Raw genomic sequence first — 27,681 nt, forward strand, 5'->3', positions numbered from 1 at the left:
TCTGACGTTTTCGATCACATCTTTATAAAACACCTCAGTAGCTTCACACTACAAACCCTGTGGGGGGGAAATGTTTTTTGAGAGAGGATTCCAGATTCATTCACTAGACTGGCACTCAGTGGAGCTCAACAGAGCCGTACATGTTCATCTCTGATCCATGCAGCTTCCTTCTACCAAGTTTTGTGGTTATGGGTCCAGTAGTTTATTACATGTTGACTGACAAATCAGAGGTGAAAACATAACCTCCTTAGCAGAGGTAATAAAACCTCCACACATTTATCAAGGAAATGTCACCAACATTATTAATAATTAGAAACACAACAGGAAATTAAAAGTACAATGAAATGTTTTTAGAATATCTAAATAGTTGATGGGAAATTTTCTGTTGGTCGACTTATCTATGTAAATTTAAATTAATTAAATATGAAAAAAGAAAAATTTAATTAAATAAATGAATAAAAAAATAATTCAAAAAACCCCCCCTGCGCAATGGGCTTCTGCGCAGGATGTGCGCAATGGTCTTCTGCGCATGATGTGCGCAATGGGCTTCTGCGCAGGATGTGCGCAATGGTCTTCTGCGCATGATGTGCGCAATGGGCTTCTGCGCAGGATGGGCGCGCGCATTTAAAAATTTTTTTTTTTTAATTTAATATAATTTAATTTTTTAATTTTATTTAATTTTAATTTTTTTTATATATTTAATTTGAAATGGTCTTTAAATTTACATATTATTAGATATTGTGCAATTAATAGGTGGTTGAAGTCCTGCCAACACGACAGCCTGCCAAACTTACCCATGAGTTCGGACCCAGCTCCTGTGTCCACTGGTGTCCTGGTTCCACCCATGGCAGCGTAGTGGCGTGGGGCTGGTTCATCCCTGCGGCCCAGGGAGCGCATTTCTCCGCGCTGGTTCAAGGGTAAATGATGCTGGTCTTCTCAGGTGACAGACTTACGCAAACATGTAGCCCAACATCAAACGCCCAACAACTTCAGCTCTGTCCAAAACAACCACACCACACATCTCTCATACACACTCAGGCGCAGAACCTAGATGACCAACTCATGGCATGGCTTCAGTTATTTTTGGCGCTTGACTCAGGATTTTAAAACTGGAACGATGGAGACAGTAATGTTTGGCTAGGTTTAAAAAGAAACAGCACCCCAAGGTTCTGCAGTTGCATCTAGGGACTTAATAATTTTTTTTATTAATTATTATTATTATTTTTTTTTTTCTTAAGTTTTTCATTTTCACCCTAGGCAACCGCCTATGTCGCCTGTACCAGGAGCCGCCCCTGGGTTAGTCCATAGTCGTGGAACCCTTCCAGAAAAAGCAGTTCCACGCCCTCACCCTAGTAACCAAGAGTTGATCTGCAGATCTGAGATCAGGGGATTAGAAAGGTCAGTGATGATAAGAGGGGGGAATGCCACTTAGAGATTTAAAAACCAGCAATAAAACTTTAAAATCAATTCCGAGCGAGACAGGTATAGCCAGTGCAGAGATGTGTTCATGCTATCCAGCTTTTGTAAGATCTCTAGATGGCCGGAGACAAAAGCTGGAATAGCAGTTTGTGCATCACTGAATGTGAGAAATTATCTCATTTTGTCAATACTGCTGATTTTGACCAATGGCTGATTTGCTAAAATAAAAAATATAATTACACAAATCCAGTGTCACGGTCATAGGTACGCAGGGTTCCTCACAACGTCTTTTAAGTACAGATAATTTGTACATTGATGTGGTGCAAAGACGATGGAAATGAAAAACACAAATTTATCATAATAGATTCAAGTGTAAAACCAAAGGGCTGCCAATAAATAGAGGAAAATTAAGACTGCATTTCTCACATTGATTTAGCTATTTAACTAAAACTAGAAACAATTACACTATGGTTTTCCTGATACTTTTTTTGTAAAACACAGCACTACGTCTACCATTTGGATTCCTAATGTTTTACCAACAATTGTTCTCAGGACTTTTATTTGAAACATTGAACTTTGTTTTCCTGTTTCCACCTCAGCTTTTGCATGTGAGCGTGGCAGAATTTGGCATCAAGATGCCGAGGCGCCATTTTTAGTACTGAAAGCTAATGAATGTACATTTTCTTGTGATGCAACTCGATTTGTGCTTGTAATTAGCACTGACAGGCACTGACAGACAGTGAGGCCCTATTGAAATCAGAAAGTGATGAAAATTTACGTATTCTGGAGGAATTGGTTATTACTTCTTTTTTTTTTAAGGCAAATGAATTGGCTTTTTGTCATTATACATTTTTTTTTTTTAAATTTAATTTAAATATTTCTTTACTTAACCTCCTGCGCAGAAGCGGACTGCGCACTTCCTGCGCAGTTCGATTAATTCAATTAAATGATTTTATTAAATTTTTATATTTAATTTGTTTTATATTAGTTTTTTATATATATTTTTTTACAGTTCGTTCTCTTTGCCCACAAAAACATGTAATCATATTATATAACGATACAGTTAAAGATGTCTGTAAACATGTTCAAATGAATTCCATCTGAAAATAACTGGAACCAATCTCTAACACAGACAATGTTCTTTTGAGTTTCAAGTGGTTTCACATCCTTTTTGATGCGGAACCTACACATTTATTAATAACTGAACTAACAGTTTAGCTTTATAAAAGACGATTAAACCTGAGAGGGGAAAGTGTGGCTAAGTACTTTTACAACTGGTACAGACATTATCTTGCTCAATGGGTTCAACCATGCAAGGTCCTATCTGCTGATAAATGTATTTAATTCCTAAATGCCTCGACATTTTTTGATGTGCCACTTATTTATTAGTAACATGTCTTTCTTGGTTTAATGTCAGAATCGTGTTTCTGAGGGCCAACCTCATATAGAATGTGTTCCACCAAGTATGCATCCGTAACTTCCTCATGGTCTAACCCTAAAAGGGTTCCCCTGTTAATTAAATTAACATATTTCTGGTAAGGTGCTTGCAGACAGCTGGATATGTAAGACGTTCAAATTCTGTACAAGCAAAACACAAGAATAATTTTTTGTTACTACACATTTAAACTGGACTCAGAAAAAAAATACTGTTTCAAAAGATTTTTCTCTTTACAGGTATCCGTCAAAATGGCTACAAGAGGCAGGACCTGAACTGGGATTGTTATTCAAGTATCCCGAAGAAATAATGCATACAATAAGAGTGCATTCAGAGATGGAATTTAATTGGCATGATGTATCCTTTACATGGTGTTCTGTATTTCAAAAATGACACACAAAAAAACAACACTTTCAAATGCATCAGTTTGCTCCATCGACATACAAAAGGAAACAAGATTATTGCTGAATTCATGTTCCTTGATTCCAGCAAAATGTCGTGCTCGGCCCTGCGGCTCGGGCCGTCTCTTGGGAGCTGGAAACGAGAACTGGAGTGTATTTTGTATAAATTCATTCCTATTGTACTAAACCTGTGAGTGGAAATTTTAAATAGTGATGTGATGATGCTGGAATCGAACAGAAGCTTCTTAAACAAAAATACATCTTTTGATTCAAAATCTGATATTTAGTGACCCAAATAAATGTAGAAAAAAAAGGGTTAATATGACATTAGACTGAACTGTGCACTGATTCATAAGAGAACTTAACGCACAAAACGTCACATACAGACCATAAAGTGCAAAATGATTTTCTCAGTTCTCACGTTGGGTCATTCATCCATCACTGGCTGAGACCGTGACGTTTAAACAAGTTAACCTTTGCAGACAGATGCATCAAAGTAGGAAGCCAACACTCTCTCACCTCTCCTACTGTTCTCATGATAAACAAGCACTTCAATATTGCAACTTTAAAAGTAAAACAGTAAAAAATAATAAAAATATTCTGTGTCGGTAAAGCTCACGAGCATTGGAGTACTGGTACATGATCAGGTAACAAGACTTTGAAAAGTGAAGAGACAAACTGGTCACAGATCAGAAATTCAACAATATTTTACACACTGGGGCCCTGAACTTGAAACGGTGACCGTTGTAAAGCCGAACTCTTAAAAGTGCAAAGAACTTTTAGCATTAGAAATTTAAAAATCCTGACTCATAGAATCCACTAGAATCTGTGTTTTTGACGAAAGAATGCATCGTGTCCTTGGACAGATTTGAGAATTGAATGAGCTATCGAAGAGGCAGGTTATTATTTCTTTTTTTGGATCCATCAAGAAAAAATCTAAAAAACATCCTCCTGAATAAAGCTTTCCAAAAGTATAAAAGAAAAATGAAAACCCTGAAGTGAGACGTTTAGTGTATAAGCACAGTAAAAAATGGTGGGAGGACACCTGCAGTTTAACCATTACTCTACAAACAGCAGATATTGCTTGGTCAAAAACTTAGCACAACATGAGTATAAAAGTAAAGTGTATAATACAATGCACATTATGAGCAAAGATCATTAAAACACACTGCAGCAAACAAACAAAAAAGTAAGATAATAATGCGGTGAGCCTTTCTCTTGGTATTCTGATATTTAAAAAAGTATCTACCAAAGAGCTGGAACATGTCAAACATGTAAATGAATTGCCTCCATTAAAAAAAAATGATATATAAAACACAAATGTTCCACACACACTGGAACCAGAATATATCTCCCAGCTGCAATTTTTACATTAGTTAAATTCATAAGACTCTGACATGAATGAAACCTGCTCAATCTTCTTTATCTTTCCTTCCTTAGTATAAACAAAATGTACATTAGGAGAGAGTGCAGACGTCGCCCGCACTCCCAGATTCACAGTTAGCAATTAGATGACAACATTGTCAGTACAGTGAGAATATCACGCTATGAGTGAAGAAGTCAGGACTATGTGGTAATGACACAGAAGGGGCTCCAGGGGGTGCTATAGTCTAGGAAAAGCAGAAGGGGTGAAAAAACCATATTGCACATGATTTAAATGTTGGACCCCTCCCCTCCCTCCTGTGTGTCTTTCTAAGCAGCTCCCAGCAGGTGCAGTGAAGATGGATCTCCTGCTGATGTGGTGAACTCCTGGCACAGAGTTGTCCTTTAGAGGAAGAGGAGTTCAGAGTGACAGCATAATAAATAGGGCAGGATAAAAACACGTCCACTGAGACAAGTCCACTGGTGTCATCGATTAAGCGAAGGTGCCAACTAAAAAAAATAAATTATAATAACTCCGGCTGTCCGAATCGCCGCAGAACTGAGTGCCGGTCACAGAGCTCAGCAGGGAGGTTCGGAGAGAGAGTTGAGCAGAGTCCACAGAGGGCCGATGTTGAACAACTGGAGTCATTATGTGCTACTACGGTGGATAGAGGTGTGGGTGTCTGCATCCTGCGGTGTAGTACCGACTCAGTTGTGTGGGTCTTGAAAAGGCATTTCAGAAGACATGGCCTTATTGTAGAAACGGGCACCATTTTACTGTCCAGCACTTAAGGTTCTCAGTGGAGGAGAGCGCCACTCTGGCACTGCTCGAGACAGTGGGGGTCTACTATGGTCGGTGAAACCTAAAAATAAAGAACATACAACAGTGAGTGTTTCAATTATTTCATCTCATTTCGTCACTTCAGCTAGAAACAGTCGCGCTGCACCGGCCAAAAATCCTTCAGCACAGAAACGGCTCTGGTTGAGCTTGCCGTGTTTTTATATGTAAGCATGCGTAGCCACATGCAGTTAAAGGGATTCTGCACATTACCTGGTTAAATGGCGACTTGACTCGTGCACTTCCATCTCGTTGCTCTTGAAATCGTTGAGTTCTTTGCGAATAGCTGCCTGCAGAGAACAAACAAGAAAGGGGGATTGAGAGAGGCAGCAGAGGCTTAGTAGGCAAACCACAGCCTGGAAGCCCTGACTCGGTCCTTTTAGCACGCTTCATGCATCATTTATCTTCATCTCAAGGCCCATAAATGATTCCGCTGAATTCTCTTCACACAACGCAACAGCCTTTCAAATACCTTCTCTCGAGACATCGAAGAGCTAGAACAATACCATACCGTCTGTTGCTGGTCGACTGAGTTAAACAGCTTGTAAAGAAAGTCTCAATGCAGTGGATTTAAGATAACGTGCATTATAGCTTTGAAGAAGTCCTTTGATCCAAAGCTCAAAGTTAAATGCATATTTTTCGGTGTGAAAAATAGTTAAAACACTGCAAATAAAGTCAGCAATCATCTTCAGCCCTTAGTTTTCGCTTAAGTGCCGCTCTCCGCATTGCTCACTCCTGAGTGTTTTTCCTTTCAAACATCTCATTTAAAAAGGAAGCTGTCGGAGCACAAAACTTTTTTTTTTCTCCATTCATGCATTTCTACACCTTCACATTTAGGTCAACACAAAGCCCAGTGAGTCATGGCATCTACGTAGCAACACTAGAGCAGTGCAGGGGCCGTGTGCCTTGCCCGAGGGCAGAATGACTGCAGAGAGTCTCAACAGGAAAATGAGTCAATGCTCCAAGAAATAAAACAATGTGCTGAAGCTACATCTCTTCTAAAGATGTCATGAGTGACAGCCACCCAGCCAGGTGATGTCACTGCTTATATGTTGTTCAGCATGACTCAACGGGACGTCTCCATGCGTCTGTGACAGGAGAACAAGCAATCAAATAACTGTGTTAAGAGATAGAAACAGGGGGGAAAAAAGATGGCAGCCGTGCAGCATCACAGGATGAGGGGGGGTCCTGAGGCCCTTCTCGTCCAATTACTGTCTTATGTAAGGGGGAGTTGTTTACGTAATAATAATGCTGAATCCCTGCGAGCGGTATTCAGGTGTGACGTGGCAAGTTCAACAAAGCAAACAAGGCAGAATACATTTTCTGCAAAAAAATAACAAACAAAAAAATCAAAATCTCATTAAAAGTCAGAATCATGGCCCACTGGGTTTTGAGAGGCAGGACCGCTCCAGGGTGTTTACTCCCCGAGGGGAATAAAACAGCTGAGGTGGAACTCGCCGTAACAAGAGAGGGGGAACACATCCTCCTACCGTTAACTGGCTGCGTTTCAAATTGCGTCATACGAGGCACAGACAGGAGTCCAGGGAGCACAGTTGTGTTTGAAGACATTTGAGAGCAGGCGATGAGGCGTCTGGAGCATTTTAAAACATTATCTCAGTTTAACCATGAGTGATACTGGCCTTGTCGGCTGCTGTGAGCCGGGTCCAGGGCTTATCGGCCCTCCTGTCGTAGTCCTGGGCATCTGACACCTCCACGTAGTCACAGAACCGGATGAGAATTTTGGCCATTCGCAGCTCCTCTACAGTGGGCCTCTGGCTCAGCTGGAAAAAGTTGAACAGAATATTAGGTTACATTTTCCCTCCATTCTCAGATTTGGCATATGAACAAAACCATTTCTTATTTTGAATGCAGCTGCATCAGAGAGGAGTTCTTGCTGCCCTTGACCCGACGCAAACGGAGGCTTGAGTTCGGAAAAAATCCTGGAAGATTCTCAAACAAAACTTAAATCGTAAGCTTCAATGTGGATGGCATGAAAAGGTATTACTGCTGTTCTATTAAATCTATTCTTACTTTCTCTTTTGCTTGCTGGTACAGGTCTTCACCACAAAAATAAAAGTCGACTGCAAGGTGTTGTAGACGTGTGCAGCAGTACTGTACAACATTTCAAAGGTCAGAACAGTCCCAGGTTTGTTACTTAGATATCTTCTAAAGATACAGGACCAATGGATTAAAAAAGTGTTTTATCCCTGCTGCCCCCCGCCTTTAAAATGACTCATTAGGATGTATTTGTATTTGACAAGGTAATTGTTGTTATTATGTGGTTTAACCGTATGTGGTTACTTCTGGATGTACAACTAATTGTGGATAATAAAGACAAAAAGACAATTAATAAGTGCATCATAAACCCACTCTGGATAAAAATAAACAAAGAACAAACTCGTAAAAACAATGTGCTCTATATATTAGAGCCAGACAGATACTTTGTTTAATTGCAGGTCAGAGGTTTGTTTGAGGTATTTTAGAACGAGCTCAATCATTAAATGGTTCATGTTTCTGGCGTAAAATGTTCTGCTCAGTTCATATCCTAAAATAAAACGGAGGGGTAGTTTTATTTTGAGCATGTCTGCAGGTGAGCACAAAGTGTGATACTTTAATTGAAAGTGACGGGAACAAGCTCGACATCTCCCGGTGGGGTCTGGAGGTTTGGCAACAAACACGCTGAGGGCCAAGGGCAACAAGGACATCCGTGTCTCCTGGGGGAGGTGGAGACCTGAGGACTTCAATATCCGTCCTGTAGCAGATTTCTCTTCTCACCCTTGATGAATCACAGCGTCTGTGTGTCCCGTCTTTCAATTTAGTTCCGCTTTAAAGATCAGGCGTGGGTTTGCACCTTCAAAGGCATTTTGGACTCACCTTTCGCGTTAGCCTCCGTTTTATCTCCCTCTTCTCCTCCATTTCGTCTTGTTCATTGCGAGCTGCAGAGCATCAAAAGGATCAGTGTCGAAACTCTGCCAGCGCAGACACATGCAAACAGTTGACTGTTTACCAAAAATGTTTAGAAATTACAGAAAGGGGGACAAACACGCTATTTGCATAATGTGGCTCATTAGATTCCCACTAAACGGGATAAGTTTTCTCGAAGCAATAAAGCAGTTTCCATCACTGGCTATTTAATACTATTAGGAATGGGTATCAGAGGAGAATGATCGCTTTGTTGCTTTCCAGTCGTCCCAGGGCTTCTTAGTCCGTGTTTATAATGAACAGATTGACCCATTTAAATATTTTTTAAAAAGCAATTTTTTACAGAGGAAGCAAGCCGATCACATTAAATTTTGGCATTGCATCTCCCAATTTATCCATTTGTTGCAGTAAATGCTCCAAAGCAGTTACAGAAACAAAAAACCTCCAGATCAGAGCAGCAAGTTAAACAAGGGGAGACATGGGTAAACAAGAATCACACAGGGAAACTGTTCCTGTTGCAAAAGCTGCAGCAGTCAAACTGCATTTTATGCTTGTGCTGAACCCACCATGTGTCTACAGTACTACGAATTCGGTGTCCCTCTAGAAAGATCAAGCCCTGTTTGTTTAACCTTGGCACCGTGTGTTTTGAGTGATGGGAAGGACACAATTTGTCACCCGGGCATTGTTAAGAATGTGTGTGTTGCTCCTGCGCCGAGCCAATCACGCAGGAACCGCTGGTAAATCAGTCTTTTTGATGTCCCAGGCAAGAGAACTGCTTTTCTCTGATGCTGCATGTGTTTGAGCTACGAACCCCCGTCTCTCTGGACATGACTCTTCGGGGAGCCCCTGCTGCCTGTCTCACATGAAAAGGCAGACCAAGGAGGAATAAAGAGAGAGATGCATGTCAGTAGCTTTCACATAACTTGGCCTCGCAAATCAACGGGGCTGCACAAAAGGCTGCTACAAACATGGACCCATGCTCCACGACAAGGCCTTAAATTAGGCGTTGCATGGGTAGAAAGGGCATTTATTTTGTATATAAATATACAAGTTTATCAGACTCACGTTTAAGGATGTTCCTCTGCTCCAGCTCGTCTGCGGTCGGCCTCTGACTCAAGCGCCTGGTGACAAACAAGCATCGCTGGTCAGCACATTATCACAGGGAAGAGGTCAGCAAAGCGGCATTGAGTCAAACTAAGCTGCTTTACAATAATCATGTTTTCATCAACTGTAAAAGAAAATAGGTTCAAATATTTAGTCGGTTCTTCCTCTGTGATACAAATAAGCTGCTTTGTGACATGCACCGAAGTCCCCTGAAATAAAAGTGAGAACCTGAACGTCTGTGTTAGTTGATCCTGATGTTCTCTGCAGTTTTCCTGAAAATGGCTGTAGTCACACAGATCAGGAGAAGTTGTTCAGTTTTTCTCAAAGTTATCTTGCTCACACGTTGACTGAGAGCTTAATGCTTTTCTAAACTGTTTTCAGCACAACGTATTTATAAGCAATATATTTTCAGTCTCTTAGAATCACTGAAATGTTAGTGTTTCTATCCTCATAACAGCTAAACATGTGCACTTCCCAAAACTCCACTCAGCCATAACCGATCCGTCTCTTCTAAGTGAGTGACTGCATGATAACACATCGGTGCAGGAAGAGGCTCCAGAAGGCTCTTATATGAAGGTGATTAATGCGAGGGCAATTATGACACCTTCAAATGCAAACTGAAAGATTTCACATATCTGCTAACATGCACCTAGAATAGATGTACCGCCATACAGTCCCTATACCACACACATTTACACAAAGATGCATGGAATGGCCATCACACTTATCTTTTATGCAACAACTGAAGAGATAGAAATTTGTGCAGATTATCTCCAGTTTCCTCCACTTGCAAGTGGTTAAAAGCGATTGAAATACCCGAAGGCAATCTGTGAAAGGTCGTTCGTTTAACTGGAGACTCTTATTATAGCACTGTGTCAGGACCCTGCGGCAGAAGACGCTGGATCAATGATTGTCTCCATCTGGTTAGATCAGGAAGTCTGAAACTCCTCTGCCCCATAAGCACTGTATGCAGAGTAAAGAGCCCAACGTGTCTCATCTCATTTCTTGTGTCTTCTCTTCTCCCACTTGAGGTTTATCGCTCAGGAAACGTCCAGCCGCTGACTCTCAGACTGGAGTTCTGGGCCGTACAGCAAGGTCTGAGGATTCTTTCAGTATCACGTCAGCAAAACACAGCTATTGTAAATAAATTTGCGCAAGCTAGTCACAAAGATCCATTTGGATGTCCCTTCCTGAGCAGTTAATGCCCTAGCCAGGTTTATTGTCAGCAGCGTGGGCCTTGTTGACTGTCTGTTTTCCTGTATATTCAAGGTAGAAGTGTAAATATTAGGAGATTATATAAAAAGGAGTTATACAAGGTTTTAGGAAATGGCTCATTCATCCATCCATCAATCAATCATCTAGAGCACTTGAGGGCCGTGGGGGGACTGGAGCCAATCGTAGCTAACATTATGCCCCGGACAGGTCACCAGTCCATCACAGAGCGGACAAACAACCAACCAAGCTCACATTCACACCAAGGGGCAATTTAAAGTCTAACCCCAACCTGCAGGTCTTTGGACTGTGAGCGGAAGCCAGATGACCCGGAGAAAACCCCCAAAAACACCCAAACATTGTCACAAAAAGGCCCTGGTTGGCCTTCAGATTCCAATTTAGAACCTTCTTGCTGTGAGGAAACTACTGCATCATCATGCCACCCTCAAAAAAAAAAATATATATATATATAAAGCTATCACAAAGATTAATTTATTTAAATGTATACTAAAGTATTAGCTTGCTGTGCAAGAATGAATACTGCATTGCCCAAAATGTCAGACCATTTCTTCCAGACATAAAACATGAAATCACATAAAAAAAGCTGTAAAAATCACAGACAAAAAGACGAAGACACCTTGTCAAGGGTAAAAGCTGAAACTCTCAGAGAGGAAGGGTCTCTGTTTTTTTTCCAGCGAAATCAGGACAAACAGATTAAAGTTGAGGTTGGTGCGTCCTAGAAAAAGCGTCATCACTATCAATTCTGATTGGCCTGGCACAAGAAACAACATTACAGGGGACAATGCTGTGGGCAAAAAGGCCTGAAATTAGATGGGTTTTTTTTAGTGTAGGACGACACTGTGCAAAAGGACACAGTGACTATTTGGGAACATGACAAGTAAGCAGGCCGGCCTTCTGGGAACAGACTGATGATGTTCAAAGAACATTTTCAAAGAGCAGCGCAATCAAACGAGGCCTGTATTCTGTGAGGGAGAAAAAACATCATGTTGTTTGATGTGTTCAATTTCTAGGATTCATGTTTGTGATGTCAACACATGTATACAAATTCCTGTGATTTGTACGCACTACACCAGCCGAGTTTGTGTGTGTGTGTGTGTGTGTGTGTGTGTGTGTGTAAGCTGCTGGTATGAAGTGGCTTGCGTGGTGCTGATATGTGGAGGAGTCGGGTGGAGATAGTTTGGCACATGCATCACCGTGGTGATTCAGTGAGCGAGGGAGGAAGTAAGGCAGGAGGAAGAAAGAGGAGAGAGAGTGAGAGCGTGCGCTAGAGAAAAGACAAGAGAAAGGGAGAAAAAGAGAGAGGAAGGAGGGGGGGGTAAGGCATCGCAGAAATTAGGTCAGCTTCATTTCAGAGCCTCGTTCTAACAAGATAAAACGTTCATCCTTATCGGATGTTGAGGAGGAAAAAAGTGACAGGATATAAAAGAGTTTAATAAAAAAATAAAAAAGGCACACATTTGCATCAGCTCTGATGGCGTCACACTTTAATCAGACAGGATATTGGGCCACTGTGAGCACAAAGCCAGACAAAATGCACCGTTTGGCTGAGGAGTCAGTGCAGTTTCCCGGCGGTGGTAGTCGTTAACTGAAAATATTTGGCCCATAAATTGTGCATGTGCGTAAATGGATTCCAAGATTGAAAGGACGCATGTGTTTACGTGTGTCTCACCGCGTGAGTTTGGTGCCGATCTGCTGCCGAGACTCCAGCCTCTCCTCGTCCGTCTGCATGGGCAGGATGTTCTTCTCCTCCAGCTCTCGTTTGGATGGACGGTTACTCAGCTTGATGGCCAGGGAGTCTTTCCTCAGCACCTTCTGAGCCAGGGAACCTAAACATGCACACCGCCGTCAAATCCCAGCTGTTTACATCAGTCTACACCTCACTTAGCAGTTTTTAACATTTGCTTTTAACTTTTAGTCACTCTTCTATTCTGTTAACATATGAACTTCTTAGATGTTTGCCGCTTTAACGATTTTATTATTTGTCAGCTATTCTTGTGTCACATATGTGGCATTCATAGGGGTCTGCTTCTCCTAATCTGATTTAACGCTTGCCAGGGGTGGTGCAGCTTCAGGTTTCTCTGGACTTGAAACCTGCAGTCGGTCTTTACTTTGTGTGGCTCAGTTAGTGCAGGTCATAGGTGCAACCAGCATCACCACAGGACAAGCAAACAGCTCATTCTTAAGAGGCAGGTTTAGAATTGACACTGCAGTAATTTATAAAATAAGGAATTATGGCAAAAAACAAGGTAGCTGTACCTTTAAGTATTAACATTTTTTTCAATGCCACGTAAGGTCATGATGTGGCATATTGAATGATTATCTCATACATGACCGATCACAACCTTTAAAAGCTCCAACATGCAGCCATGCGAAAGTAAGTAAACACAATGTCAACGACTCTAACAGCTGAGCGGTTTTGCTAAGAAAACATGTTTCTGTTGGTGACTCTGGAGACACATCTGTGGACCTAATCCTGGCCCTGCGCTGAAGGTCAAACTAATCCTCGGCTCCAGCGGCCTTCAGGTGAACCTTGCAGCTGTTGAAATGATAAGTCAAGCAAATGTGACATTTAATCTGGAGATACAAGCTGTCGCCACCCACAGTCAATGATAATTGTCACAATCTGCCTTCACCTTTACCTTTGATGCACAAGACCGAAGAGAATAACCATCCGCTGTATATAAAGAAAGACTATTAGGAAATTAAGCCAAAGTATCCTCAATACGGACGCTGCCATCTTGTGGAGCCACCGTAGCGAGGTCTTGTTGACATTTTACGCAATTTTGTGAAATCAAATCTTTCAATTTGTAAAATCAAATAATTGAAACCAAATGTATCATCCACCTCCCCTCCATTAATATGGAGGAGGCTAGATTTATGAAATCAGCCACCAGGGGGCAATCGTGACGCATCTCTATATACTGTGTGAAAATAACTAACATAATGGAACAGAGTTGAGACTTTTAATCCTTTAAATAATCTTTGATGAAACTACTGAAACCTAAATCCTCTACGTTTGCGACCTTTAAACTCAAGGTCACCACATCTGCAGCCACTCACTTGTAAATATGGTGTCGTCATCCTCGTCGTCCTCCTCGTCGTCGTCCAGCTCGTCGTCCTCGTCCTTGTACATGCTGGGCAGATCTTCGTAGTCCGACTCGTTGGGCATGTTCTCCTTGTCGTCCTCGTAGTCGATAATCACAGACGGCACTTCTCTTCTGTCCAGGGGCAGACAGTGACCGCCGCTGTGAAACGCAGAGCTGGGGGAGTGACAGGGAGAGGTGTTCGTTGGAGTATTAATGTGATGGGTCATAATTATGGATATACCATTTGGCCTGTGAAAAGTGAAGAAAATCCATCTTACAACAGAATCCTCAATTCACATTAATTATCTAAACTGTGGCAGCCCAGCATATTCTAAATTATCCAACCACAGTTTCATAACGTATCAATTAAAAAAAAAAAAAATGTTATAACTAGGGTTGCAAAGGGGTGGAAAGTTTCCGGTAAATATCCGGAAACTTTCTGGAAACTTTCCATGGGAAGTTTAGCTCGGGAATTTTGGGAATTTTGAAAAAAATAATAATACGCAAATTAAACACTGAGCAATAAAAACATCATTCAAAACTCTATTTTAAAGATGGATGGAATGCAGCACACACTGCACGTTGAATTTCAACCCTCCACTGTGCATTCTTCCATCACATGCACAGATAACTCCCAGCATCCTTCACTCTACAGCAGGGCTATTGAGGCCGGCTGTAGTGTGCAGGACTAGTCAGGTAAGATTCGATGATATTACTGGGGAAAATATATTAGCATGCTGATTGAGGATTGTTCATCTGTTCATCTGGCCTATTTCCATTCATTTATCCATCAATTGTAAAATATGTTTACAGACTATTCCAATTGTTTGGCTAACTATTTATATCTCTGGCATTGCAGTAGCGTTTTTTTTAAAACTTTTTTCTCATCTTATTCTACTGAACAATGCCACGTGCACTATCTCATGTGTGGAGACATTTCACCCCATCCAACGTAGAAGGAAAGGCTGTGTACATTTGCAAATACTGTGCAAAGACCTATGTTAAGAATGACACAACGATGCAGAAGCATACAGTCAAGTGCCCAAAGTTTCCTCAGGGCTCAAATCAGCCTATAACAAAACAAAATGGTTACATTTATGTCTGTATATGACAAGGTAAGTACAGTTAGTATAAATTACCCACAACATTTCCCGTTTATTCCCGTTAATTCCCGTATATTCCAGTTTATTCCTGTTAATTCCCGTTAATTCCCATGGAAAGTTTCCAACTTTGAATATTCCCGGAATTTTGCAACCCTAGTAATAACACAAGAAATCTCTAGCTTGGGGTTTTGCTCCATTGTTTAGCATTGAACGAGAACTTTTCCTTCACTCTTTCAGTCTGTGTACCCATCACTCTGAAACTGTTGCACGTGAGTGTCACATTCGTGCACGTGCCCCTCCGCTACCGACCCGGATTAAAGGTATACAGGTGGAAACGCTGCTTATATTTCCACTCCAGCTCTGCATCGTCTTTTAAACAATCTGCAAACATCATTAATCACTTGCTCCTTAAATAACAACCCTGACAAATCTTCTGGATCCGAAAAAATGATTTAATACATTAAGGCGGCTTCTGGTTCACAGTCAAGTGATAGATTTGGCTTTTTAATCCAAGAATAAAGAAGAGAGGGGAGATATGAACACACACTACACTTGTGTGCAGTCCTACGCAATGCCATGCAATTCTGTCAGCTGCACAGAGGAAGAGAGTAACTGGTTATACAACGTGGACAATTTAAAAAGGTGATGGGAACACACTTGACTTTGGTTATTCTAGCCGGGGCTTCTTATGACGAGCCACTGTTACGTAACCACTTCCAGCTTTCAGACTAATTGTGAGCCATGTCAGGACCATTACTTCCTTATCCCTGCCCAAATGGCTTCGGTGAGAAAGAGAGCCTAATGCAAGAGGTTACATAATAACGTCCAATCCGCTATCCCGTCGCTCCTTGTATTTTCTCTGTCCAAACAAGCGCAGCTCTTGTAGCGAGCAGCTGGTCCTGTTGTGTCAGGCACACTGCTGCAGGGACACCTACTCCGTGCGCCTGTGCCCACACGTACACACATTTTACTCCGAAAATCAGGCCAGCGCTGCCCTGTGAGGCAGCGGACTTAATTTAGACCTGAACGCCGGCGCTACATGGCGGGACGTGACCTCAATATCACCGGGACAGATTTGAGGGTAGTGGAACTAAGTCGCCACTAAAATAATAGCTAATAAACAGGACGATGATCTATGCTAATTGTAATGCACTTATTCCAGTAATGACTCAGATTAGTGCTGTTTTGGCAACAGCTTTAAATAGCAAGAGAGGAATTTTATTTTAACAACCGCAGGCTCAGGAAGTAAAGGAAAAACATTCTTTAAAAAGGGAAACATGTTGTCACCAGTAAACCCTGTGGCCTGGGTGTTTTATTGCTATAGTTACCTGCACCGAGGAGGTCATGTTTTTGTCTGTGTGCGTTTGTTTGTCTTTGGGTTAACAGGATTGTGCAAAAACTACAGGAAGGATTAACACAAAACTCATTGGCAAGATGAGGAATGAGGAAACCTATTAGATTTTGTTGTGGATCTATGATTTATTTATTGTTTTGCTTACTTAAACATTCAAGATATATTTTTTGACATTTTCGTTGTTCAATTTCTCAGAGAATAATTCATGGGTCTTTATGAAAAATAAATAAGGCATATTTAGGGACTGATATTTATGAGTGTGTGCAGTTTGCTGAAGATACGAATAATATCTTGTGGATATAAATATGGTTTCATAAGGGGACTGTTGGGCCTTGGCAGAGGTATGTGCTCGACTGATTTTCACTTTTCAACTCTTGTTTTCTCAACTTTACTTTGACAGATATTGGGAGTGAGGTGCAGACAGACAGTGATCCATAATCCCCATGTGACTCCACTGGAGGACAGTCGCACTTAAATGACCCAAGCGCTGATGGCGGACCAACCTTTCAAACCTCTGCATGGAGAGCGCCAGGGTTTTGTTGAGCTCCTCGATGATGCGGCTGGGCGCGTGCAAGCTGCCGTACTGCAGCTGGAACGGGTGGCCGTGGCTCTGGTGGAGGCCGGAGAGGCCGACGAGCTGAGAGGGCAGCAGGCCGCCGTGGTGGAGAGACATGCCGTGAGAAGGGGCACACTTCTGGAGAGCGCTGAGGGGGTTGGGCGACGGGGACGGGGAGACCGAGGAGTCCAGCCCCCCAGGAGGCACGCAGATCATCACTTTCTTGGGCGGCAGAGGTGGAGAGTGCTTTCCTCCGGGCATGCAGAGCAACTTCATTGGCTGGCAAGAATCTAACAAGAAAAAAGGAAAGAAAAAAACAAGCATAAACAGGAAAGAAAGAGGGATTACTGAATGTTTCTACTGGGATGTGACGCATCCAGTGCACTCTGCTGGTGCAGACAGATAAACAGAGCTCATGGACGATCAGACATGGCTCAGACTTCAGTGCCGAGTGCTGGGAATTAGGCCAGGGTAATGCCACTTCCCTGTGCTGACAGATTGACAGTGACAGTGAGAGCCCTGCTGACCTAACCACAGGGGAATTTAATGAGACTACTATAATCCTGTGCACATGTGTGGCAACGCAGGTAGGCTTTAAAGGAAACGCAGTCAGGGCTAGGCTGTCAAAACAAGTGCTCCATTATGAGCATATTAGTTATATTGACAGCCGGAAGTAGTGCAATAAACTCCAGTGTTTATGCTCAATAATTTATCGCTTCCAATAAATACTATACAGTAATGAATAAAGATAAAACATCCAAGAGATTAGTGAGGCGTGACCTGCTGCAGAGAATTAACGTGGTCAGCTGACCTGTGCTATGGTTGGGCATCCTGGAGAAAGGCTTTGGAGGGAGAGCAGGAGGCTGTTTATGGTACATGGGCGGCTTGGGGGGGATGTCCTGAAGGTCGCTCGAGTAGGTGACCGATTTCTTGGTCGGCAGGACCATGGACGTCTTAAGAGAGGACTCCTGAGGGAAGACGCCACCGTCCATCGAGGACCGGAATTCAACTGTTGCTGATACAGAGGAGAGGAAACAAACAATCTGAGGAGCTGGGAAAATGTGTCGGGGCTGCGGCACAAGAAAAGACTGTCAGACAACATTTAAAATAAACTCAGGGTATTAGGTTTTGAGACAATAAGAGGAGGAGGAGGAAGACGATTCAGAACACTAAGACTGTTGAACAACTCCAGAGTCTTTTATCAGCTTAGCCCAGACCAGGAAACGGTGACAGGCGAACAGTTTGACAAACATTTGTGCTTTCTTAATCTTTTACAGTGTTGAAACATTTGATGGTTTTTGCATGATCAAGTTTTAAGGTCGACAGTGTGCGCACATATTCTGACAAACAATGTATTTTTACACTGTGAGCAGCCCCACTTTCCAAAATGTCTCTTTTCAACACTTGACTATAGGAATGCTCACTCCTCAAGCTTCTATTTATATGATAATAAAGTCTTATAATTATTCGTTTCCATTTTTCCTGCCTTTAACAAAAGACATTTAAGCCATAAATTATATAAATTATATTACATCAGCCAACATCTGACAGCGTGATACCGTACACGACGAAGCAGAACAACAATTCCTCATCCCCGGCCCTTTTCAAATTAAGAAAACATCATTCAAAACATTGTATACATTTCCTCTTCACAAATCTCTCCTTGCTTTTTAATATTTAGTTTTTTATTCTATTGAAAGGAAGAGTGGTTCAAGTTAAATAATCTTCCAACTATATTAATATGACACAAGTTTCAGTTTGCTTTGTCAGTAGAAATGGCCTTGAATACTTGAACTGTACTTTTATACTTTGAGTACATTTGAGAAACTGTACCTTTATGCTTTTACTCGTAGTCGTATTAAGTATCTGTACTTCTACTTGAGAAAAGAAAGTGTGTACTTTTGCCACATCGGATTTAACAGTTATTCACTTGGCAAATGCTCCCAACATTTAACTCTCAATGAGACTGGAGTGTTTGGCTTCTGTCCTCCGTATTCAATCCAGGCACACGGATATGGTGACCAGTGAAAGCCGATTACGACCCAGCAGCCAATCAGAGGAAAAGGCTGAAGAAAGAAAGCAGATTTTTGCCATTATGCTAAATTCTTTTGAATTTTCTATTCTCTTTTGTTTACTCGTACTGGATCTATTTCTTTTCGGAGCATGCCAGAGCAGAATCTGTTTTGGTTCTACTGATCAGCGTGATGTTAACACGATACGGCTTCTCGGGAGATGGTACACGTTTGTTTTGCGTGTTTAAAAATGGCCACTGCTAATCTATCAAGCTGTGCACACAATTTTTTTTTTTGATTATAGAAAGTAGGTTGTCACTGGGCTAGAGAATTGAGAACACCTGGCCTCATTTGCATGGTGTCTGAGAGGTGACACAGTTTGTCTACATCAAGGTGCACACAGTCCTTTTAAGCCAAAGAGGAGTTATCATTCCACCACTAGAATATAAATATTTATCAAATTCTTCATATTATGAGAGATTTTGTTTCAGCTTTGAAAGTGTTGTCGTCGTAGTCATTGTCCAAGAAGCTTAATCTGCTAAATAATCAAAATAACCAATAAAAGACCAAAGATCTCCTCATTTGCTCTCATCCCATGTTGGCAGGAGGGAGTGAACTTCCTCTGCTTCACTAACTTTGGTTTTGATGTGCTCTTGCACGGAGCGCCCTGCTGTCAGACTCAGAGTGCGGGACGTCTAAGAAGCGTCAAGTCGAGATCAAAAGAAGTTTAGAAAATGCTACAAAATATCTATAATGAAAGATTATATCTCAGAATGCCCCCGTGCCAAATCTGGCAGCGTGCACTTCAGAGACTGTGCTGGAGTGATTAATGAGGTGATGAATAAGTGAAGATCTTCTCATTAAGAGCATCATCGTGTCTGACTCGTCTTTGCACCCGAGCCAGACTCCAGTGGCACTGAAACACCAGCTCACCTTTTTCAAAGATCTCCTTCAGCACTCCTCGCTTGATCAGCTCGTCTCGGCTCTGTCGCATGGACATCTTCCTCTCCAGCGCTGAGGAGGAGAGGAGAAGAACATGTTGGAATTATTTGATCATTATAATATCATTGACAGCTTTGATTAATTTTGGATAGAACCAGTCGTAAAAAAAAAATATTCTTATTTCCCCACCAGATGCTCCAACAGCCTTTTAAAAAGGTTTATCAAAAACATAGCAAAATAAAATTTTCATCATTAACAATTTAACAAAAGGCCAAAATATAGATCTCATACATCACTTATGCATTGTGCAGCACAGCGAGGAGGTCCATAACCAACTGTGTTTCATAACATTGTGATGATTATCAATAGCCACTGTTATGAAAAGTTTTATCTTTAATCTCTAGATATATTCTTTACTTACTTATTCATACATCAATAAATCTTCAGTTCACTTCAATCTTCATTATTGTTTTTGCTCATCCGGGCAAATTTAAAGGTTTTTTTTAGGGTGACAAATCCCCAAATCTTCTTTTATTTAAAGAGCTGCAGTATGAAATTATGAATTTTGCGCGAAAAGATAAAGATCTGTCCAACTGCTGTTCCACTCTCGAACCGCTAAAGCTCAAACACATGGGGCCTTGATTAACATGAGGTAAAAGGATAATGGAAATATTCCAGCATCACTTCTCATAGTGATGCATTATGCACAGGATGGCATGTCCCACAGCTACTGCCAGATTCTATTTTTAGGCTTCAAAAGCTGAGGCACTTTAACATCTTTTATCAGCATAGGCTGAACAAAAGCAGAGAAAAAAGAAAAAAATCATGTCCGTAATTTCTACATCTACCACTGCATGGAAACCAATTAAGGATGTGAAATGGGGATGAGCAGCAGCAGGGTGCAGGAGTGTCCCTGCATGGCCTCTTCTAGCAGCCCCAACCCATAGAATGTGCCATGTGTGCTTTACACATGACCCGGGGGTCCGGTCCCAGCTCTGTCAGGCAGCCGCCATGTGTTCAAACGCCAACATGTCCTCAGTGTGGATTTATGATATCACAGACTGCTTGAGCTCTCGTCTTCTTGCCCTTAGTCACAACACAGATCATTTAAAACCAACTGCTAAGAGCTGGAAATAATTAAAAAAATACATAAATGATCCGCTTACAAATAGTCAGACGGACAAGCCTCCTGAGCAGAACTGTAGACAATTCAAAAATACCTCAGCAGAGCGAGTTATCAAACGGTTGGCTCCATTAGGGAGTTCCTCCAGGACACCAGATGCTCAATATCACTCCACACTTCAAAAGTCTGTTTGCGATCAGCTCCAAGGCAGGAACTATTTAAGCAGCTAAACATAAAATATATATATATCACCAATACGTCACACAAATAATAAACTCCATTGTAGCCTGAGGAAGTCGTAAACTGAAGAAATGAAAAGCGGAAACAAACTGCGGCCATTTCTACTTGCGATGTTAATGTTGGCAGCTTCAACCAAAAAGTGATTTCCCCCCTAGAGGCTGTAAATGTAACATTAGGTCCGGGACATCAAGGGGATAGTAAATATATAGACTTTCAAGAGAGGATGAATTTTTCTGACAGAGTAAAAGCAGACTGTTCTTTAAATTGTTTCCCCAAATGCACCAGAGGCATTAAGAGGCAGGCGGGCGCCTCACATTTCACTTTCAGCTGTGCAGGCTCAGCTTTCATTTCATATCACGGCCCAGACGATTGGTCAAACTGCCACAAAGCTTTGGAACTATCTGCTATTTACACAGAAGATGTTCTCCCAGTGTTCTTAAGTTGTTTTTATCCACATCATAGAATTGTATCTTAATCCATTTCTTTTGACTCTATTTCATAATACTCTAGTCTATGTAATCTAGTCTATGTAATTTTATTATTTTCTTGTAATAAGCATTGTGTATTCTTTTGTTAAACAGCACTCTGTTGAACTATGGTTTGTTTTTAAATGTGCTATATAAATAAACCTACCTAAACTCAAGTTCTTTCGTTTTACAATGAAAACTTTACTCAAAACTATGTCCTGGTCGCTCACCATGGACAACACCTACAACTAAATCAAGATTGAGTCCTGACTGCATGCGGCCTGGTTTCAAATTCAACCTGGGCCGTTTGCTGCACCCCCCCCTCACTCTACACTGTATAAAATAAAAATGCAAACAATAGAAAACCAAAATTTGGGGAACAACATTATACTGGCAGTGCTGTAATATGTTCATGGATTAAATGTCAGTTTCATCCAAAATGAAAAGTAATTACTCAAAGCTTTGTGACATAACTGCCATGAGATGTGCCCGGTTACGCAATACCATTATCTCAAGGAGGCCTTAACGAGATTTGAATGATATTGTTTTCATAAAACAAAAGAGAAAATAAACTGGTGAACCTGAAAAAGGGCAAAGCAGTTGGCAAAATAGTCGAGGATCTTGTCTTGAATTAAAAATACCAACTGCTCCTGCATAAAAAAACAAGAAATGAAGAAAACAACATTGCAATTAATATTTAATTAATTCATTAATAGTTTGCAAGAAGCTGAATTTCATGTTGATTTCATCAGGAAGGTCTTGGGAGAGTCATGGAAAAACAGATTAAGTTTAGATAAACACTTTTTCACCCATTCTCAGACAGATGGTAAATCATCAGCTGTCAGTTTACAATAAGGTCTGTTATTGTTGTGCATGTCGTTAAAATATCCAACCAAGGTTTAAAACTTAAACCAAACATAAAAAAAATAACATGACGTAACGTTTCATATCAGAGCATGAAAACCAGACGCTGGCCTGTAAATAAACTAATGTATCAACCATGTCCTATTTTGGGCAGCGTGTGTTCGGTCCACCGTGGCCCGAGTGTTGTCACGGTCCAAACACTCCGGCACCAAGATGAGAAGATTAGTCTCTCATCAGGGAGCATCAGCTGAGAGCATATTAAATGAAACTGGCATATCTGAAATATAGCCTGTAATGATCTGGGAACAGTACTCTTTCGTTCGAAAATATATTCCGCTCTGAAGTGACCCAGATATAGTCAGAACACATCGTACCGAGCCTGAGGCTCAGTAGCTCAGAGTCGAGGCTTTTACCAACCGATTCTCTCACAAAAAAAACTATATTAAAAAACTGTATTAAAACTTTTCATGGAGTCTTTTTTTCGTCAATGAGAAGCTCAAGCGTTAAGATTCACCCATCAGACTCAGGCTTAACAGGCCTCAACACAAACAGCAGGATTTGCCTTTCTCTACCTACAATATATAATCAATGGACATGTACGGAGTCTGTGGTGTTTAAAGGCTGTTTTCAATATACGGTGAGATCAGTGCATTGAGACGACTTGTTCACAGAGAAATCCAATAAGTAATTGGATTAGAAATGAAGATAACATCAGACTACCACATGTTTGCTCTTTTGATGGCGAGATCGCTCCCTGATACCAGCGTGCTCCGCGATAAGGCGGCGAGCCCGATAAGAGAGGATGAAACGCCGTCCCACTGTCAGGCCCCCCCCCTCGTTCCTTCCTGAGGTGAAGAGTACAGTCCCCTCAGAGCCGGCCCTCATGTGCCTCATATCACAACGCGGTGATAATCCTCGATTGTGCTCGGCGTCCAATTATCTGCGACAACATCTGCACGCCCAGTGGCTGGTCTGCTCCCCCACTGACACAGGAAACATAATCAACAGTACGGCGCGGGGACGACTGCGGAGACAAGATGACGGTGCATGGGGGGGGGGGGCGTTTGAGTGCAAGATCACAGCAGTGCTGCAGGAATCACGACTATACGCGTATATCATCAACTCTGTCTTCTCTGACGACAATGATTAAAACCGCTGCTGTACAGCACAACTAGGTTTGTTGGAGCAACAAGTGGAAACCTGGGAGATTTCATTCTGAGGCTCTGCCAGCTGAGAGAAAAAAAATCCAGTTTAGTATTGGTCGTAAAATGTAGCAGGTGGACATTTTCCGATCTCGGACATTTCTGAAAGTGCCGGGTCGAGCTTCGACGATTAAGTGAATCTAATTTTATGTACCGATACGATTTGTTTCGCCCAAATAAAACTATAATTTTCTTTTCCTGGGAATAACTTCTTCCTCTCTGCTCCCAAGCAGCAGATTTGCACTTTACTGCTACTTGTAGGAACTGTTTTCAGAACAGCGAAGAAGAAACGCTTTCTGGTGGTGTAGCATTAGCCAGAGCTAGCTAAAATATCCGGAAGTTACAAAACTTTACAAAAATGTAAAACATCAATGTCTTCCATATACAAGACTTGAGTTTCGAGCCATTTTAAAGGAAGTGATTGTTGTGTAGTTCTGAATTTATATACATTTGTGTTCTTTTACAGTTATGACAGTCAAACTGGAGGACAAAAGAAGTTCTACGATATTCATTCTCTGCATTTAAAGGGTTTAACCTGAGCCAGGTCATACGACAATCATCACATCCTTTCAGGGTTAGAGGCTTACATCACATCAGGAAGGGAAAGGTGGTATCGGAACATTTCTAAATCGGATCATCTCAAGTGGCAGGAGTTTTTAAAATGAGTCTAAATACACTGCTGTCGTAGCATTGACTGATTAAATGATGATTGATGCACAGGCGTATATATCTGCAATGTCCCATTTTAAAAATCACAGATCAATACTGAGGCTAAAGGGTTCAACTAAATCAATCCTGCTTCCTAGATGAGACGAGCTGAATATTCTACCTTGGCAGCTTTTGTCACAACAAAGGACATATAGGTCTGATAATGTGGAAGAATTTACAGAACTAACTTCTACATATTATTGAGACTTTTTTCCCAAGCGCTAGATATTTTACAAAGCTTTATCTAAAGTCAAATCTCCACTTCACTCTTATCTGTTAGATATTCATACACCCGCTGGATTCAGGGTTAGAGCTCTTGAAAACACAGGAAGGAACAGATCAGTTTATACTCAGCCAGCCAACATTGATCATATCAACACACCTATAACCATGTATTTAGCATATACTGGAAATATTTGCCTGGATGTCACTATGAGCAAAGCATTTCCCATCACTCGTACTGTATGTGGCCATTTTAATAGATTTGTTTATATAAAAATGTCGATTAGTGAAGCTTTAAATCTCCATAAAATTGGCGTCAACTAAGCTGTTAAAGTTTTTAAAATCCCTGAGCCACTTCCTGTCAGTTGAATTTACTGCACTGGCTGCTCACGCTTTGTGCGACTTCTACTCTTCTGCTGCTTGAATGCAGGCCGCATTCCACTTTATTTGGGTCTTTTAAAAAAAAAAATTGGGCTAACGCTTCCTTCTGAAATGGATGTGACAGCGTGTGCCACAGTTTCGATGCCGTCACTGTGGCTGAAGCTCCTGCCCGAGCATCCGAGCTACGACTGCACGACATCACCTAAAAAAACAGGAACTGGAGGAGACCATCTTACAAAAGGGATCACGCCGCACGTCAACATGTTGTACACAGAGTTCTCAAATAATAAAGTTGCGCTATGAGGACTCGCGGGCAAGTACATCAACATGTTTGACACGTGTCGTGGATTGTGCGATCCTGTCACGAGAGGGTCTCTAGTGATCACAACAACACACCTGTAAAGATTCATGATGGCTACTTGCACAAAATCTCTCCCTAGGGACATGTACACACCCAGTGCTCATAACCTACTACAGCAGGTGCCTCCAGGATCATATTCCGCCGTGATGACAAACACAAACAGACTCACAACACAAAACAAAAGTCCAGCCTCGTTGTTGCGGCTGGTAAAAACGCTTAGATTCCACTCACAGGCTGCTCCAGTGAGACAATCTGACCCATCAGCCTCGCTGCCATCAAAACGGATTGAACCGAACAATAGTGGAAAAAAGAATTATTTAGAGATAGCAGCATAGTGCATACAGAACAAGTGCATGACAAAAGCGATGGAGAGTTTTATCCACTCAGTTCCACTGTGCAGTACAACCACTGCAACAGAAACAAAAGAAAAAGGCATTTTGTCGCTCGGCACTTGATTGTTGTCCGTCACCACAACAGGATGCATGCTGTTATCATTGGGCGCACACAAATGTATCAACCGTACAACATCTTGATCAAGCACACGCACTCAATTAAAAAACGCAAACATCTGAAGTTCAGAAATAGATTTCATCTGCACTTTGAGAGTCTTATATCTCTTTTGCACCAAAAACCAGTGGCTGAAGGCGACTGACTCCTTTTCCACTGCCAGTAGAGGAACGTGCCTTCCTGGTTTTTTTTTTACCCTAAAGTGTCATGTTCGATGTCACAAATGCACGGGAAACTGAGGCGCTGTCACTTCGCTGTCTTGCCAAATTTGCGTGTTCATGTGGATTTCCATCACTGCTGATCGGAGCTGGAGAACAACAAGCGTCTACTGCAGAGTCATTTGACCTAGGAGTGAATGCAGACAAACCCCAGATTTGACTGGGGGTTATACGCAGGTTTAAACGCAGCCAAATCCATTAAAAAGGGGTTTGACTCCTTTCCCATTGCCAGTAGAGGTTTTTACCTTTAAGTTTATTTTCCCCCGATCTGTCAAATCCACCAAAAACTGAGGCTCTCTCTCACCTCGCTGTCATGCCATGTTAGTGAATTCGAACAGGTGTCACGTTTCCATCACTGCCAAACAGATCTGATGAAAACCCATGTCTACAGCAGAGTCATTTGACCTGGGAGTGAATGCTGATTCTATCCATTCAAATTGCAGACAAAAGCCTGATATTAGTGAGTGTTAGTTTTTTGACTAGTGGAAAAGAGTCTTTAGGGATAAAACTAGACTTAAATATCACAGTCAAAGTCAAGCTGACAAGTGGAGTCAACCAAAATGTCTAATACATGTTTTTTTGCTTGTGCTAAGTGATGGAGTCAACAAGAAATCACATATTAGTCGCTGTGATCACATAAGAGACTGACAAGATCAGCGGTGAGACAGCAGTCACAGCAACCATGATCAAATCAGACAAGAGGCTGATTCATTCAGCTCATTCACACCAGGAAAATGCTTATCTAATAACGTGATCAAATCTGAACATCCTGTCCTGTTCGGACCACATTTCGGATCTGATCATCCTCCTACGAAAGCAAGACTCCTGCGTCCAGAGAAGAAGCCGTCGGACCAAGTCCCTCCTTCCTGTCGACCAGGCTGACAGCAGGTATCCAAGACGTGTCCATCAGCCGTGGAAAATAAATACAGGCACATCTGAGGAGAGCCGTGTCCTTCACTCGCCCCTGACAACGCTGCGCTGCAGGATCAAAAGAACTCTAAAGAGAACTCAAAACACAAAACTCCCGACACTGCACTTTTGCTGAATCAATTTGCTGCATTTTCAAATCACCCTGGAGACGAAGAGCTTAATACATTTTACTTTTGACCAAAGGATATGCATTGACTTTCTTTCGGGGTATAAACCGTACCTGCAACGCTTATTTGTTATGCATGTTCACATCTGCATTGTAAAAAAGAGGGGGAAAAATAATCTACGTACCGGCAGAGGTCTGCTTGAACTTCTCACTCTTCTTCTTCCTCCACTTCCACGGCTTCAGGAGACGTCCCAGAGTGGCGAACTTGCTGCGACGGCGGATGGGTGGAGTGTGGCTGCCGGAGAGCATGGACTCGGAGCGCATGGCGGCCAGCCTCTCGACTTCCTCAGCTGTAAGGGGAAACAGAAAACTTGTTTAGGTGAAGATGCAGAGGTGGTGATATTCTGGTAGCGGTGCAGGAGCGCTCGCGGGGAATGCAGCACACGGTTTCTGCTTACAAAGATCCAAGCAGCAGGAATCTGTGCCAAGTGGCCTCATGAAAGCCCGAGTAAACAAACCTGCATATCAGAGAGCAGCATTACGCTCCGAGTACATCAGCTTGCCAAAACACACTGAACAGACTAA

At 41.8% G+C, this 27,681-nt stretch overlaps 1 protein-coding gene across 1 annotated transcript; it reads right to left on the reverse strand.

The window, feature by feature from the left end:
* Nucleotides 1–5,456: 5,456 nt before the first annotated feature.
* On the reverse strand, nt 5,457–27,435 carry LOC133018557 (phosphatase and actin regulator 1-like). The gene is made up of 11 exons (XM_061084951.1): nt 27,282–27,435; nt 19,759–19,839; nt 17,625–17,828; nt 16,761–17,103; nt 13,775–13,974; nt 12,384–12,540; nt 9,443–9,498; nt 8,330–8,391; nt 7,092–7,236; nt 5,669–5,741; nt 5,457–5,480 (listed from the first exon to the last, which is right to left on the reverse strand). Exons 1-11 carry the CDS (start codon nt 27,418–27,420, stop codon nt 5,465–5,467), a joined length of 1,476 nt encoding a protein of 491 aa, XP_060940934.1. The 5' UTR covers nt 27,421–27,435; the 3' UTR covers nt 5,457–5,464.
* Nucleotides 27,436–27,681: the final 246 nt, after the last annotated feature.

Source organism: Limanda limanda, chromosome 13 (genome assembly GCF_963576545.1).
Source record: "Limanda limanda chromosome 13, fLimLim1.1, whole genome shotgun sequence".
NCBI classification, from domain to species: domain Eukaryota; kingdom Metazoa; phylum Chordata; class Actinopteri; order Pleuronectiformes; family Pleuronectidae; genus Limanda; species Limanda limanda.

Bases quoted from the DNA above. Each gene is read 5' to 3' on its own strand.
- LOC133018557 (XM_061084951.1), bottom strand. From the start codon at position 27,420: ATGCGCTCCGAGTCCATGCTCTCCGGCAGCCACACTCCACCCATCCGC. The intron at 17,829-19,758 runs GTGAGCTGGTGT...CCTCTGTATCAG, and splicing joins GAAGGAGATCTTTGAAAAAG to CAACAGTTGAATTCCGGTCC. The intron at 17,104-17,624 runs GTCAGCTGACCA...TTTTCTTGTTAG, and splicing joins GATGCCCAACCATAGCACAG to ATTCTTGCCAGCCAATGAAG.